The sequence below is a fragment of the Hippopotamus amphibius genome, chromosome 12 (assembly GCF_030028045.1).
Source record: "Hippopotamus amphibius kiboko isolate mHipAmp2 chromosome 12, mHipAmp2.hap2, whole genome shotgun sequence".
NCBI lineage: Eukaryota > Metazoa > Chordata > Mammalia > Artiodactyla > Hippopotamidae > Hippopotamus > Hippopotamus amphibius.
The window spans coordinates 63,456,712-63,473,819 of record NC_080197.1 but is presented as its reverse complement, the minus strand read 5'-3'; the positions used below and the strand labels follow the sequence as shown (position 1 = coordinate 63,473,819).

General features: G+C 39.1%; 1 protein-coding gene across 2 annotated transcripts in view; it reads left to right on the top strand.

The window, feature by feature from the left end:
• Window positions 1-1,335: 1,335 nt before the first annotated feature.
• Window positions 1,336-17,108, top strand: part of PDE3A (phosphodiesterase 3A) — a 311,065-nt gene continuing 295,292 nt past the window's right edge. For both annotated transcript variants that reach the window (XM_057702753.1, XM_057702752.1), the window contains exon 1: window positions 1,336-2,298. In XM_057702753.1, the coding sequence (XP_057558736.1) occupies window positions 1,336-2,298 (963 nt within the window). The remainder of the gene's footprint in view (window positions 2,299-17,108) is intronic.

Genomic DNA, 17,108 nt, shown 5'->3' with positions numbered 1-17,108 from the left:
ACAGGAAAGCTTGGCTTCTCTGTTGAAATCAGACCTTCCAGCAGGAGCAGTCAAGGCCTTACAATGCCACCTGAAATTGGTTTGCTGTTGTAACTGACTTGAGAACCTATAAGCATCTTTGAATCAGACAGTAGATGTGGCTGTCGTTTTCCACGACAGTGGGAAGTCAGCTAAGTATCCAAGCACAATTCTTTTTTTCCCAACGCCGTGGGCAGCTCAGCGTGAGGGCCAGCCGCAGACCCCCGCGCCCCCCAGCCGCAGCCAGCTGGGTGGTGGACGGGTCTGATCAACCCCTTCCTTAGGGTGCTGGCCGCGCAGCCGGGCTCCCAGGAAAGGAGCGCCTGAGCTGAGAGCAGCGCCTCCTCCGGGGGAGGGGCGGGAGCTGGGCTGGGAAAGCTTTCCTAGGGAGTTGTCTTAAAGAAAGCAAGCGGGATTGCAGATCACTCCAGCTGCCTGCGTTTTTCATACAGTTTTAACCAGTCTTCTCCACTCGCTTCCCTTCTGCAAAATTGCAAATCACCACCAACCTCGCACCAAAAAGAAGGGGGGTGGGGAGCAAATCTCCTTCTCTCACCCTCCCTTTCCTCTCACCCTCCCTTCCTCTCCAGCTCGCTCGCCCTCCCTCCCTTCCCTTGCGGCAGCCGCTCGTCTCTCGGACTGGGTCTCTCTCCGACGGGACTTAGCAACTTCTTGGTTATTTCTCAGCCCCTTTTCCATTTTCTCCACCCTTTGCCATGACCTGGACCGACAGACGCTGGGGAGGCTGTGCTTTCTGCCCCAGGGAATGGCGGTTCGCTTCCTGGGGCCGGGCCGGGGAGGATCGGCCGAGGAGAAAGAAAGAGTGATAGAGAAAGAGCTGCAGGAAGGAAGAGAAGGGGGACCTCCGTCTGCCGCGGGCCCCGCGCGCAGCAGCGCCCGGGATGGCCCCGAGCTCGCCCTGCGCCCCCGGCTCCTGCAGCGGCTCCTGCCCCCGCGCGCCGGACGCCTCGGGCAATCTTTAAAATCCTGAAGCCCGAAGAGACCCCGGAGGACACCAGTCGGGGGGTGGGGGTGGAACGGAGAATTTTGCAAAGCTTTTCTACGAGAGAAAAAGAGGAAGTCTGATCGTTTCTGCCTGTGCTAGCTTTTCACTTGAAGGCGTCTCTTTGGAGCATCTAGCCTTCTCCAGGAGTTATTCGAAAGCTGAAACTTTCAGTGCTCGAGGGCCTGGGAGAAGAAGGAGGGATTCCGAGTGTGGGATTGGGGGGGGGGGGGGGGAGCGTGCGTGCGTGTCCGTGTGGGTAGCGGGGTGGGGGCGTCGGGGGGACCTGGGGGAGTCGGCGAAGAGGGCGCACCATGGCTGTGCCGGGCGAGGCCGCCCTAGTCGGGGCCAAGCCCGACCAGGCGGAGACCACGCCGGCCCCCGCGGCGGGCCCGGACTGCCACCGTCGCGCGGGCCCCGCATCGCCCCGGGACGCAGGCTGCCGCGGCTGCTGGGGCGCCCTGGTGCTGCGGCCGCTCCGGCGCTCGCGGAAACTTTCCTCGGCGCTGTGCGCGGGCTCCCTGTCCTTTCTGCTGGCGCTGCTGGTGAGGCTGGTCCGCGGGGAGATCGGCTGTGACCTGGAGCGGAGTAAGGAGGCGGCGGCGGCGGCGGAGGAGGAGGAAGCGGCCCCGGGAGCAGAAGGGGGCGTCTTCCCTGGGCCTCGGGGAGGTGCTCCCGGGGGCGGTGCGCCGCTCGGCCCCTGGCTGCAGCCCTCGGCGCTGCTCTTCAGTCTCCTGTGTGCCTTCTTCTGGATGGGCTTGTGCCTCCTGCGCGCCGGGGTGCGCCTGCCTCTGGCCGTCGCGCTGCTGGCCGCCTGCTGCGGAGGGGAAGCGCTCGTCCAGATTGGGCTGGGCGTCGGGGAGGATCACTTACTGTCGCTCCCCGCCGCGGGGGTGGTGCTCAGCTGCTTGGCCGCCGCGACATGGCTGGTGCTGAGGCTGAGGCTGGGCGTCCTCATGATCGCCTTGACTAGCGCGGTCAGGACCGTGGCCCTCATTTCCTTAGAGAGGTTCAAGGTCGCCTGGAGACCTTACCTGGCGTACGTGGCCGGAGTGCTGGGGATCCTCCTGGCCAGGTACGTGGAGCAAATCTTGCCGCAGTCCGCGGGGGCGGCTCCGAGGGAGCATTTCGGGTCCCAGCTTATCGCTGGGACCAAGGAAGAGATCCCAGTGTTTAAGAGGAGGAGGCGGTCCAGCTCCGTGGTGTCCGCCGAGATGTCGGGCTGCAGCAGCAAGTCCCATCGGAGGACCTCCCTGCCCTGCATCCCGAGGGAACAGGTAAGCGCTGGCTGCCCCTCTCACTCACCTCTCGAAAAAACTTGAAACCTTTGGGATCTGCCACGGAGTGGAGGGAATTCGAGCGCTGGGAACAGAAGGAAAGATAGACTAGAAAACTGCTCTCACTTTAGACTTAGTTGGAAACTAGCGAGTTTTTCTCCCCCTCTCACACAATATTTTATAACCTAAACAACAGGAACGACGAATAAGTAATAAAACTAGATGAGCTTTGCAGGGTCTACAGCTGAGCCAACTTTTTAGATCTGCTACACCTGGCGTATGGCTTGCCTACACTTTTAAGTGCCCTCATGCTTTCCTCCTTTAGCAGAAATGCTTGAATTAAGTTTAATTTTTTTTAAGCGATGGGTGACTTTTAAAAAGAGGATTTTATTAGATTTCTTTTTATAAAATTTTCTGTTTCTTTTTATAAAATTTCTTTCTTCTAAAGGGACAGGTAAACGTTTGTGGAAGTCAGTAAAAATATTCTAGAGTTAAAGCGAGGAATGCTTGAAGGTGAGGTGCTGATACATCTTCTGGTTTTGCAGTTAAGTTTTTCTTGAAGAGACTGCGTTTGGTGGTGCCTAGGTTGTAAAAATGTAATTTGGGGGCATAGATTTTTATATGGTAATGTTTTGTATTATCATCGTAAACTTCAATTTGGGGAACAATATGTCTGAACTTCAGAATTTGCCAAAATCGTGGACTGGGCTGTTAGTGTCAACTTAAATAATTTCTCTTGAGTATGTACATACTTAAGTGAATATTTAGAAATTCAAATGCATTTATACAGAAAATATTAATTCAGGAGAGTATTTCTAAATACTCTCGCTGGTAATATCAATCTTTCAGAGAGGAGGAGGAGTCTAGAATTATGAGAGAAGTTATCCCAGATAAAAGTTTAGTGAATTTTGGGGACCAGTTAATTTCCTTATTATCATTAAGTGTTTTGAGACCATGGCATATAATTGCTCTAAGGGGCATTAAAGAACAAATCCCAATTTTAAATACAGATTGTATCTGAGAAGGAGTACTTCAGTGTTCACCTTTCTACTCCAAGCTGATTTGACACTTGGGGGTGGGGGTGGTAGAGAGCTGGTTATGTACAGCAAGTGGAAATTTACACTTTTCCCATTTAAATTTATGCCTACCTGTGGTACTGTTAGGACAACTTTAAGGAGTGAGAGAATATCCTAAGACATAGTAAGCTTTTTCTTTTTAGGTTATTCTGTGGATAATCATTTGGGTATTTCTAAGAAATAGCAGTCACCATATGGTGCAGTGACCAGTTTGTTTCTGAAATGGAGCTGATTACACAGAATGTGGTTGTTTGACATTATTTAGCAGAATGGATGACAGCATCATAGTCTCTGTGTTTATTTTAAAACAAATGCACTTATTTAGCTTTTCGTTTAGATAAGGCAAATATTTCCTGGGTTTAGCTTACTCTAAGAGTGAAGTTAAAAACAGGCCACTGACTGATACTTAGTTTTGGTAGAAATCTGGAAATCACCAGAATAAAGTAAGCTGTCTATTGAAGGGTAAACTAATGAGGGGGAAAACACATTTTAATTTCTTTTTAAAGTCACCGAGAGAATGTCTTTTAAATGAAAATACTGCTAATTTAAATATATTTCGCACACACTTTTCTTAACTTACAGGGAAATGTGATCTGATCAGTGCAAAATTGAACCTTAATTTCTAAGGCAAATCTGTGATTTAAGCATAAATAACTTGACTCCAAATTAATATCGTTTAGCCTCTGAAATTTAATTTTTGAAATTTTCATATTAACATGTATAAGTTAAGGAGTTAATGGTGGATTTAAGATAAGAAGGTGTTTAGGGGAATTAACCAGCAGTGTTAATTAACCCGTAGATTTTTAATTGTTTTCTCTGGTGCTAATTGATAAGTGGAGGATTTGAATAATCTGCAGACTTATAAGAAAATAACTGAGCTTTGCATTTTTACATATTTTGTGGATGACGGCTGTTGAAAATGTATATTTGTAATCTATTTTGGTCCGTTTCATCGGTTGCTATTTTTTTCAAGCCTATCTCTTATGGTTGATGGAAAAACAAGGTTACATTGAACAGAAATTTATTTATTTGAAGTTTTAAGGAGGGCATAGGTGCGTGTGTACGTGTTGCTTAGGGCTAGTTTTTATATATGACCCATTAAAGTTGTTGCCGAGCATAATTGTGGGGGGTGGGTGGGAACTAACGCGCCAGAGGATCTTATAAGACGGCAATATCTCATACGTTATCCTCACTGTGTGAAAAGTTCAGGAGCTATATAGTAAATGTCTTATCTGTTTTATCACAAGGAAACAAACTTCTGATTAAGGGTGCAAAGGGTACCACTGTCATCCACATGCTTTATGAAATCAAGAATCAAAATAATTATACAACACATATATAACACTGCCCTGAATGCTACCTGCTTAGGAGTTCTTTTCTGAAGAAAAGTCTACTCTTAGCTGAGGACAATCCTCAGGCAACAAGTGAATTTTAAGTAGAGGTGTAAGGACATAAAACACAGAGAGGCTGGCAGAGGCCTCTGGAGAATTTATTTGGACCTTGCTCATCCTGAGGTGTAAAGGTGAGAGAATTCCAGCCTTTTCTTTTCCATTTGAATGATAGTGGCCACTTGCTTAGGAACTATCTCTCTGCAGTGACTCAATTCTAAAAGGTCAAGGAGAATAGATGATAAAATTCTCATAAGGCAAACCAGATGACAGATTGCCCTCCCTCCCTCCCTCCCTCCCTCCCTTCCTGAGCCATAATGAAGACAATAGATCAGCTATTACATATAGAATTGAGTTTTGCAGCATTGATCATAAAAATGGCTTCAACCGAAGGAAGGAGACATAGATCTAGTCTTCAGTCCCAAAATTAATGGCACACGGGGTGTATCTGTGAGATGCAAGTGAAGCTGTCTACTCTCAGGAGAGAACAAAGTCGGTAACATTTGGATGGCTTTTAGTTCAGGTGTAAGCCCAGTATCCTCAAGATTTTGTAGATCAGTGAGTCAGACTGTACCTTTTTGGTTGGCAGTGTTAAGGGGGTTCCACTAAGGTGTATGTGTCTTCCCTAAGTAGATTTTCACATCCCAGGACAGGTATGTCTCTCTCAAGGTATCACTGTGCCCTCTAAACTCTAAGGTCCTTAGAATTTCTTAAATTATTAGATATTATGCGTGATTGATAAATGTTAGTTTTCAACATAAAATTTTAATTTAGCAGTTTTTAGCACTTGAAAATTGTATTCGAAGGGGTGTCTCTCTATTCTCCTTATACATCAAAGAATGCAATTGGCCAGTCATTCCCCTCTAATTACTGGGACCACCTTACGTATTCATTTTTGAAAGATTTCAAACCAGTGCCGTTTTATTTCAGTTACATAGTAAGAAGAATTTAATGCCTCTCGTTTCGCATAAAATAAACACAAGCCGTATGCCTGTCACCATTAATGCATTTGTACCACATCATGACAAAATTCTTTGTGATGGGTACAGTATCAGTCAGAAATGTACAGCTATAAACTTCACATTGTGTAATTAAAAATCAAAATAGTTTCCCAGGCATAAGTCCTCGAAGCTCTCAATTAAACATCTCTAGCAAAAAAACACATTTAGCAGATTTTTGTAGGAATAGTTTTTTTAAGAGTCTAGTGGTTGGTTATCAAAAGTAGAATCAAGTTTTTCATCACTGATATAAGAAAGATATTTTCAAGCAAAAAAGCCAACAACAAAACAACAAAACCAAAAGAGTAGAATATAGTAGTAGGTATAGTTTTCAATGGTAGGCATGTGTGTAGGCCTTCGCACATCTTTGGTAAAAAGTGTAACTTACTTGCATTTATGATATAGATTTAAAATACAGAAGTATTTCTTCTGAAAATATAGAATGTATTGTCCTTTAAACTCCTAAATACATTTCAGGATAACATAACATACTTCTCAAATTGAGTGAATTTCAGAAACAGTCATGGGCTTTTAATTCAGCTTCTATCAGATTTCAGGAGTATAACTCGGCGATATAAAGAACAATATTGATTATTTATGACCTGTTGACAGAATTAAAATTCATTAATGCCAACTTCTGAAAACACTAAAAAGGAAAAACAAGATTTTCTTATCCCTTGGGAAGGGTGAGGGAAAAGAATTTTTTGGTGTGTAGGGACAAAATTGTGATTTTTGCTTTGTGAATATAGATATTTAAAGCATACTGAAAAACTGTTTAAGTGACAGAAATAGTGAATCTATATAAATTTACAGGGGTTGGAAGGAGGGAAACAGTAATTTTACTCTTTCTGTATTGAGTCTAAAGTGTAAAAAAGTTAAAACTGTAGAACTGAAAGAAATGCTGTGTATGCTGGGCTGTCATGTTAATTAAATAAACAACCAGAACAGTGACTCTGTGTATGAAATACATTTCGAAAAGCCTGGGGGGGAGGGGGTGCAGGCAGGCAAGGGTGAGTGACACTGGCATGAAAAAACATTCATTATATCTGTAGTGACATTTGTGTGAATTTGTTGTACTCTGTTAGGAAATACAGCTCTGAGAAGAATCTCTTCAAGACTCTAGGTGAATAAAGGCTTCACCAAATTTAATTTCACTTCCTTTTCCATAAGTTCTCATTTATTATGTTGAAGTAGGATGTTTATGAACCTCAAAATTAGAAATATGCCTATATATTATATTTTAAGATTTGCAGTTAATATGGTTTTTGCCAGTAACAGCCCAATAGAGTCTATGTAGACTTCCTTGAAAACTTGGGTTATTTAATCTAGCAGAAGAATGAGTTTATTTGGGGTTTAGGGTGGGAGTTGGATTTTTCAGGAAACCTTTTTGCATAGGGCAAGTTTCTTGAGCTTTGTGAAACTACACATAATCCTACATGTTTCTGGTGAATTGTTTTTGTTGGCCATGTGTCTCCTATTCTATGGAGTCTCCGCCTCCCTTTTCTCTTCTGGGTGTGATATTTATAATTGTATCTTTAAAAAAAAGCACCTCAAATACATTAGACTGAAAACTCAATTTGTGTTTATTTTCCACCTTCATGTTTTCAGCGAAGCTCTATCAGATATTTCAGAATGAGCCGGAAGATTCAGACACCTCCATATTCTTGCACCTAAATCTGTGCTGTTAATATTCAGATGAATGTTAGTTCCTTCACATAGAAATTTAAATCCTTGTAGGAATTACCTATCAGTATCTACTTTTACTATTAGTAGTATTTTTTAAAGGAGTTTTTTTTTGTGTGTGTGTTTTTATTTTCTGTAAGGCTATCCTAGGGAATTGTCTTAACTTTGCACTTGAGAATGTACGTTTGCACTATTGTCAGCATACAATCCACAGGTTTGATCTCTGGGTGGAAAAATCTTAAAGATGTGCAGAGATTGTAGTTCAGAGAAAGATCTGTCAGATAATGGTTGCTGAAAATATTAGTCGTACGTGTTCACTCAAAATGTGTATTATTTTAAAAGATGCTGTCCCTAGCTAATGTTATTCATAAGGGTCTTTGGTCAGTGAACCTATAAAAAGTCATATCAACATATTTTGTCTATGTGTTAAGTAAGCCTTGTGCTAAAAACCATACAAATTGTACACAGGAATGATGTAACACCTTGGCTTTGCAGAGCTTCCAGCCTAGTTAGGGTAATGAGACATCAACATAAGAAAAGGGGAAATCAGGGTAAAATATCTGAATGATCTGTTAGATAATCATTGAAAGAATGCATTCAATAGCTTAGAGCAGGTTTTAAATCTAAAGCCAGAACCATTCACCTCTTGTCTGAAATTTTATGTAAATCTTCATCTGTTCATTTTTCTGGGGAAAAAGTTTGTTTTGACAGATTTTCAGAAGGTCCTCAACACGTAATGGTTAAACATAAATGTTTTAGATTTTGAGCAGCTTTAGTTTTGAAGACAAGGGAGAATTGTTTCTTTGAAGTGGAAATTAATTTAGTATACGTTAATAGGACTTCTGAAACACGGATGAAAATATTACCGGATTTAGGACGTTATACCTCAAGGTAGACAATGATGGTTTTCCTATCCTGAGGTAGTCTATGGCTGTAAGGAACTTGATGCAATGTGATCTTAAAATGCTTAATTTTGTGCAGGCTGTAGTTAAGAGACTAGAATTAGTCTGATTTTAGAGAAAAGGAAACTGAGGGAGAGTCAGCTAAAAGTATGTAGCAGCCAGAGGCAAAATGTTGGCTTTTATCCAATTCTCTCTTGGACTTGAATCTGCTGCTGGGGAAGCAGAATAGGAAAGGAGTCAGGCAGATCATTTTAAGCCTAACGTTTCATTTGTAATTTTACACAAGAAGCCAACCCTAAATTCTCATTCAGAATTAGACGACTGAGTAAAACCCATTAAATGTACAGGTAACACAAAACTCTTTTGAGCCCCTACAATGAATTTTCTGGTCACCTACCAGCCAGCCTTTACAATGTGCTATTCAGGACTTTGTCCTAGAAATGAATGTCACTTGCATTACAGCGTCCTACTTTGTAGAGTCTTTATCTCATCAAAGAGGAAGAAGTGTGTGATGGTGGTTTAAATGTTGAGTTTTGTTTTCATTTTACTTTTTCAATAAATCGATTTTAAAATCTTCAGTATTTCCAGCTTCAGGGTGAAAAGTAATCTGCACATGTGTAAAGCATTTCTTTGTTAGCAAAAACAGCTGGTGGTTTTTGTTCACCTAAATTATGTTGCATAGTTTCCATAGGAATCCATTAAAGTGTAAGTAAATAGGATGTAATATTAGAGGAAGTCATGAAGAACGTTACTAGAAGATAGAAAGCCATTTGGAAAAAGTCACAAACTAAGCAACTTTTGCCTGTTTGCTTTGATTAGAGCTGCCATGTATTACTGAGGAATCTGAATGATTATAACAGATTTTAAGTATTGCCAGTCCTGCTATGATGGTGATGAAATTACTTACATGTATTCATGTGTTTTTATCCTAAGAATATGAATAAGGAGCACATGATGTCTGTTGGTGTGTGTATACGAGTGTGCACGTGTGCATGCCTGTGTATGTGCAAGACTTTTTCCTCTGCCAGGAAATTGCTTTGGTTGCATCAGTTTAGTGGAGAAACAGTGTCACCCAGTGGCTTTGATGAAAACAGTCCTGTAAACATTATAGATAAGCGCTGTCCAATAGAAATATAATATGAACAAAATACTGAATTTTATATTTTCTAGTAGCCTCATAAAAAAGTGAAAAAACAAACAAAAAAAACAAACCCCAACAATAAACCAGGTGAAATCCATGATAATACTGTTTACTTTAATCCATTATATCATGTCAACATAAAATCAACATAAAAAAATCAAGATATTTTGCTTTCTGCTTTTTGTGCTAATGTCTAAATTTGTGGTGTGTGTTTTCCACATACAGCATATCTCAGTCTGGTGTAACCACATTTCAAGTACTTGATAGACACATGTGGCTAATGGCTACCTTTTGATACATTTTTTAAAAGGTGAAGTATTTGAATATGAATGTCACCTGTTCAGTTACAATGGAAAATCCATGTAGGTTTAATGATAGCACTTAATATACAACCGTTCACATTTGTATGTAATCTTGATGGATCATTTTTGTACCACTTACCACTCTAATGGTAGGCACGTCAGTTTTCCCTCTTTTCTTCATGTCTCATTATTGCACATATTTTAAAATATGTTGATTTTAATTGGAGGGGGAGTTTGAGTCCTTAATAAGGAAGCTTTCTGTTAACCTGATTTGTAACACAGAATCAGAATTTCCAGCTCTTTATGAATTTGCCTTTCAAAGTGTGATGCGTTAACATGGATGGCTCGTGTATGCGGTGTGAGCACGTGATCAGTCATGTTCATGGTGATTAGTCTGTAATTGGGTTATCTAATGTCTCTTTAGAAATGAAAGTGCTTATGTTTATAATGCAGGTCCTTATCTTGGTAACTTAGGAAACTGAAGGGACAAACCTGCTAGTAGCTTTAATGGATGAAAATTCGCACAGTGTCTGTGAAGGGCTGATGATTCTTCACTATTGCTTATGTAAACACCAGTCTCATGGATATACAAAAGGAAAACGCTTCCGTTTTGTATATAGAGAGGACTGGAGATTTTGATAGTGTGGAATTTCTAAACTAGGAATTGAGATTATGTGGCTTTTGAAGCTCTGTGTGATTTCAAACTGCAGGGTGAACTCAGAAGAATGTACAGATGGGAAAGATGAACTTTTAAATGTCACCCTCCTTCTATCTCCTTTCCCCAGGCTCTGTGAATTCATAATTCTACGCATAGTTCCAATATTACATCGAGAAGTGATGAGGAAACAACTTTTTATACACGGCATTTTCCTTTATATATATAGATGTATAGAATTTTTTTTAAGTATGCATTTATTTTGTGTATATTAGTTTATATCTCTGTGTGTTATCAAGACTTTTGATTTATAAATCAAAATTTATGAATGACTTTATGATGACTTGATTCAAAAATTCTTCCCTTTTAAAGCAAGACCTATTATTTATCTTTGCATTAGAGAATAAAAGTAGTGAGATCTGCCGGTTTTCACATATCACTTAGGAAATAACCTAAAAAGAGCAAAAGGTAAAAGAATCATGATAAACAAAGAAGCACATTTGTCTAAAATGAAATAATGTGGACTCAATCTCACTCCTGGTGAAGCTGGCTTAGTTTAGACCTCTTGAAGTAGCGAGCTGAAGAATAAAATGCCATAGTAGTCATAACTGTTACTTAAAAGAGTTCATATTTGAATGTAACTAATTTGCTCTGGCTAATTTTGAAATTGCTTTAAATTAATGTAGAAGTTGGTCTTAAAAATTTTTTTTCGGCCAGCCTTCTCTTCTGACAATGTACTGTATGTGTGTGTATGTATATATCTTTTTCCAAGAAACGCATTTTATTTCATTTTTTAACATAATAGATTCTTCTCAGAATGTGTTTAAAAATTTAAGGAATGCCTTTCTATCCCCCACACCCCACAGTACTGTGTCAGAATATTGAAATAATTTTATGCAAGAAGTTTGTGGTTTTGATTTAATAGGATTTTAATAGAAATTTTCCACCTCCTGAAGTAAGTTGAAATAACGGAACATTTATGCTATGTCTGTGGCGAGTGTTTCCTCCTCTTCAGATATAATCCACTTAAATAAACCTAATGGAAGCTTGAAGTCATAGAAATATTATTCGGGGGGGGGGGTGTTTTATTTTGTGGAGACCCCTGTGGAGTTAGCCTCCTTTGGACATTTTTGAACGAGCTTGAACACAGAGAAAGGAAATGGTTTCTTATTTTTAAACTAAGTACTGTATTTTGGGGGATGAAATTATCAGGTCTGCTTAGGAAATGCTCTTCAGGAGGCAGTGCTAGTCCTTGTGATATGAAAAATCCCCTTGTTTGGGATTTCGTATTTTGGGGTCCTGACATGGCAACAGTCTCCCAGGAAGTTGGGAGAGGCACCCCATGTTGCCTGATCTCCCTTGAAAATTTGCTTTCTAGGTTTGAGAACTGAAGAAGTCAGATTCACATCATAACAGTTTTCATTATAAAAGGAATTAACCTTTTTTGCCTCCTTGTGTCAGCTGTATTTCCTTCAGAAAATTCCAGCCCTGTGCCTTGCTCATTGTAGGTGCTAACTGGCAGAATAAATGAATGGAAAAGAAAGAAGTGATTTTAATCTGAAATATTTATCCCCCAGTCTCCAGAGATTGAGCTAGTGATTAAACCCATTGAAGTAAACTTCTATAGAGAGAAGCAAAGAAATAGCCTATTCACTAGTCCGTGAACTTACATTTTTAATATGTTTGTACTTTTATTACTTTAAAAATATTTTCTGGCATGTGTCAGATAAGGAGCTGAGTTTGCCTGTGCCTTTCGTAGGAAATCCCACGTTCAGCATGAGTTCTAGATATTTATTTTTAGCTCACTTCCAGCTGAAAATAACCAAAGCCACCACCAACATCACTGTAGTGTGAACTTTAGAAAGGTCTCTGAAATTAGGGTACATTTTTCAGAAAAATAAAAATTCAAATCTCTTTCACGTGCAACTAATTCATTAATTGAGAAAGAATCGACTTTGACGTTATTTGTTCCCATCACTTTCTACAAAGTGTTGGCAGGTGTTCGGCTATACCTTTTTTTTTTTTTTTTTTTTTTTTTACAATCAATCTGTATACTTGTTAGAGGTTCTTACTGATTTGCTGCATTTTCTGAAAAGTCTAATATAAAGACTACCTCTTTTTTATCTTTTAATTGTGCTCAGTTACAAAATATAATTTGAGCCCATTGCTCCCAGAGATGACTCTGTGAAATTAGCTTATTTCAGATGTCATCCAACTGTAGTGCTAGTCCAGTTGTGCTGAATAATCTAGAAATTTGGTAGCATAATTTCAGAGCCCAGAGGAATTTAAAAATCAACAGGTCACAAGCTTTTATTGAAATGACAGGTTTAAGTTTATCCAGTCTTTTTTTTTTTTTGGTCCATCTCGTTTTTAATAGAACTTGACTTGTTAAGCTAGAAACTTTTAAGTCAAATAAGAATGTGTTGTTTTAATTCTCAATAGGGATATTGTCATCCCTTCACACTGAAATCAGATGTTTTTCTTCTGAGTATGTTAGGCAGATTATCATGCCTTTAAATAAACTAGGAGTACAGTTTAGAAAAAAAGTCATTTCCAACTTTGTTTTCTAGGTGTAAGTTTCTTTTAGTTTGTGGATGTCAAATGAGCTCATAGATCTTTTAGAAAGGCTGCTGTTACTGAAAACTTTGAGAGTTTGAGCTATCTTTGAATATACTGTTTTTTAAAAATCTGAATGTTGTTTCTCTCTGAAAAGATACATTACAGACTGAGAATTTAGTTATAAATTAATTCATCTTTTGAAATTAGCAAGATATATTCTTTTGGTAAAGGAGCGATTTCTAAATTTATATGACATTTTTGTCAAATGTAAAATAAAATTAAAAATTTAGGAGCAAAACCTTTCACTCTATTTTCATTTTGAGACAGGAAGCTAACTGTATGTCTTTGCCATTTGAATAGTGTCTGTTTTTACTCTTAATGACTTGTTTTTGCTACAATTGAAATTATTTTTGCTAGGTAAACAGGGCCTAAATTATAGCACCTTTATTAAGGCAATAGCCTCATTGTGTCCACTTCTCATTCCTTTTTTCTTGAATAATAATGGGATCAACTCTTCTTCACCCCTTCAGAGAATGACCATGAGAGCTTTTAAATGTGTTCAGCTGAACTTCTGTAAGTCATTAACTAGTCCTCAATGAAAAGTGTGAGAATTCGGTTGGGAATGCTGGATCCAGATGTAACTGAATACTGATTAAGGAAATTATCTGAAAAATAAAGTGGCGTTCAGAAATGGAAACTGCCCATAATAAGTAAGTGAAAGAAATGAATGCTAGTATTTTGCTCTTGCAGAAAGAAGACTAGATCAAAATCAAAAGAATTCCCTAGTTTGAAAAACATGCATTTATCATATGGCCTTTTGGGTACATAATGTTGGTTCCCTTAAAATCTAGAACTGCTTATGATTTGGAAAGAGGAGACCCTGAGGGCGTCACTCCTGGACGCTGGGCAGGAAGTCCAGCCATGTGTTGGCTTAGGATCTGTCCTTAGACCAAAAACACTTCGATTATTTTTCAGAGGTCGTAATGCTGTTCCTGCACTTTCCTGACGTTCTTTACTTTGCAAGTTTTCGGTTCTTACTTTTTAGTTCTTTAGCTCATTTATCACGTTGACTTATAAATGTACCGTTATGGCAATCTTGTGTGAACTTTTACCTCGTATGTGACCAGATTGATGAAAAATGTCAGCAAGTAAGTATATCTTATGTAAGATCAACTCTCTTTATTTCACATTGTCTCTTTGTTACCTTCTAAGTATTTCAATATGCCTGGATTCTTATCTTCTTTTTCCCTGGTGCTAATTAATCATATATAATTATTATAATCCAGTATTAGTCAAACTATTGTTTATGAATTCTAACAGTAAACGCCTCTGATTAATAGATTAATAGACCTCCTTCAGATGCTTTCAGAATTTGTAGGAGATGGCCTGACCTCACCTACTTATCATTACACATTATCTGGCACTTTCTAAATCGAACTGCTATCTGTCTTCAATGCCATAGTTCTCGAATTTTAGTGTGAATAAAAATTATCTGGGAAGCCTATTAAAATGCAAATCCCTAGGTCCTAAGATCAGATACTCTGATTTAGGTATGTATAGAGTGAGGGCCAGAAATCTAGAGTTTTACAGCATTTTGGTTGCCTCAGTGAAAAAACACAGGACTACAAACTTTTGTCTGCTAAAATAGACAGAAAGTTGGGACTTTTGCAGTCTGATTAAGCAAATAGTTAAAAAGTACTTGGCTCAATATCATGGGGAAAACTTATTTATTTAAACACACACATCTACATGCATACATACATACATACTGGGTTGGCCAAAAAGTTCGTTCAGGTTTCTGGTAAAAAGTTAACGGAAAAACCCAAACGAACTTTTTGGCCAACCCAGTGCATACACATACACACACACACACACACACACAGATGATAGTTTATTAACCTATGACATTCATAAAATTTTCACTTTGATTTCCCCATCGAAGATACCTCAGAGAAGTTGTTTGACACTCTGCAGATCAATCTCTTATGTGAGAAAGGAGTAACAATTTCTTTACCTATCTCATATCTGTTACAAAGCTTAAATAAAAATATATTGCCCTACAGATGTTAAGTAGAAAGAGTATATGCATTGGCCAAAGACAGGCTGATTATCTGTAATATATACAAGTTCCTTCAACTTTCTGAACTTCAATAATCTTATCTGTAACATATGAGCACTACAGCCTACTTCTTAAGGTGTGAAGATTAAAGTAATAGAAATAATGGACATTGGTTCTTGTCAAAGATTCCCCCCACCCCCAATGACTGAACAAGAATATTCCTACCCATTAGGGCCATGTCACTGAAGGTTGTTGGTAAATATCAGAAAGTATAATGCAAAACAATGCAAACAGTTTTGCATTTGATAAAAAAAAGACTTGCGGGTCTAACAAAAGATGCAGATTTTCTGAAGTTAATTAAAGTGATATTAGAAGGTTGCTTAAATTACCGTTAAAGCCACTGACAAGTGAAGAGCCTGGGGAGTCAGACAAGTTAACAGTGGAAAAAGAGAGATTTGACAAAGATGGTGACAGGTGTTTTAGAAGAAAAAGTTGTGTGTGAAAAAGGATGAAGGGGTATGCTTAGGAAAATTGATGGCTTTGAGCATATCTGTAAAAATAGCTGATGATTCCTTTGAGTCAGTTGTGCAGTCATGTGTCATGTAACCCCATCGGCAACTTGACTTGTGTTCTCGCTGCCATTATAACCCATATTTTGTTTTGAAGAACAAAGTTATTTTTCAAAATTTTTAGTTTAATTTTTTGTGGTCACATTCTAGTCATACACTTCTTTTTGCTCGTTACTTGCCAGTGAGACCATTTTTCTCACAAAACAAGGACTTCCTGCTTATAATCTATGGAAAGTAGCTAGTTCAGTGCTAGTCCAGCAGTGGCCCTCAGTGTTTATTTCATCACATTAGAATATTCCTGTAGCTGTTCCCTCTTTTTACCAGCTTCCACAGGGCCTCAACACTCAGACCACTTTTCTTCCAGAGTTTCCTACCTATTGAATGATTTTTCAATCTTCACTGAGGTGGTTGTTTTGGTTTGACCTCCTCAGGAGCAGGAATCCTGTATCCTCTCACTCTCCCACCATTGGTTTCAGTTTGGAAATTCTGCTTGGGGTAGTCATGTTGTTCTCCAGCTTGGTCATAGAAAGTTCTTTGGTTTTCACTTCTGTGATATAGGAGGAGATGTCAGAAAGGTGATGGAGAGGGCCAGTAGATCAGTAGGCTGGAGGGGGGTAATTGCAGGACTGGTGCTCCAAGCAGAATGGGAAGCCATTGAAGGGTTAAGTAGAGAAAGGTGGTCATCAGACTTACATTTAGTAGGATTTCTCAGGCTGTCTATGCCAAGTGAAAATGGATGGTAGGTTGGAAGAAGGGAGATCAGTTAGAAGACTATTGCAGTAATCCAGGGAGGGACTAGAAATTATACTAGGAGGTAGTGTTAGAGGGAAGATTGTAAATGTCTATTGAAGGCAGTACCACCAAGATTGGTATTGAATGGCTGATCTCTTGGAAGATAGGGAGTAAGTTCCCTTAATGTTTTTTATTTAGGGGCCTAATATTAAGGGAATATATATATATTATATATATATATATATATATATATATATATATATATATATAAAATCATTTCTTGCTTTAAAAGAAATCTGATTGGGTTGACTTTTTTTTTTTCTTTTCAATTTTATCTTCGTCTTTGCCTTCCAGAGGATGTTCAAATTGTGAGCCTTTCCAGAAAACTGTCAAATCTCCTTATGTTGAAACTCTAATCAAGTATCTTAAACTCTTCATAAAGTATTATTTTGCTGGGTTTTATAACATTTGGTCTGATAAATGTTGGTGTTGAAATTTTATTCTATGAACATTTTTTAAATTTTAAAATTGAATGAAATATAATTTTAACACATTTAAGTGTGATTCTAGTGCTCCCTCTTTCAAGCAGATACCTTATAACTCATGCTCTAATATCCTAAGGTTTAATATAGCAAAAAGGTAGACTGTTCAAAGAAAATGCAAGGCTTTCTCTTTTTATTAGTCTTTCAATAGTCTGACAAATCCCATTTTTATCTAAAGGCATGTTGCCAGTATTTCCCAGACCT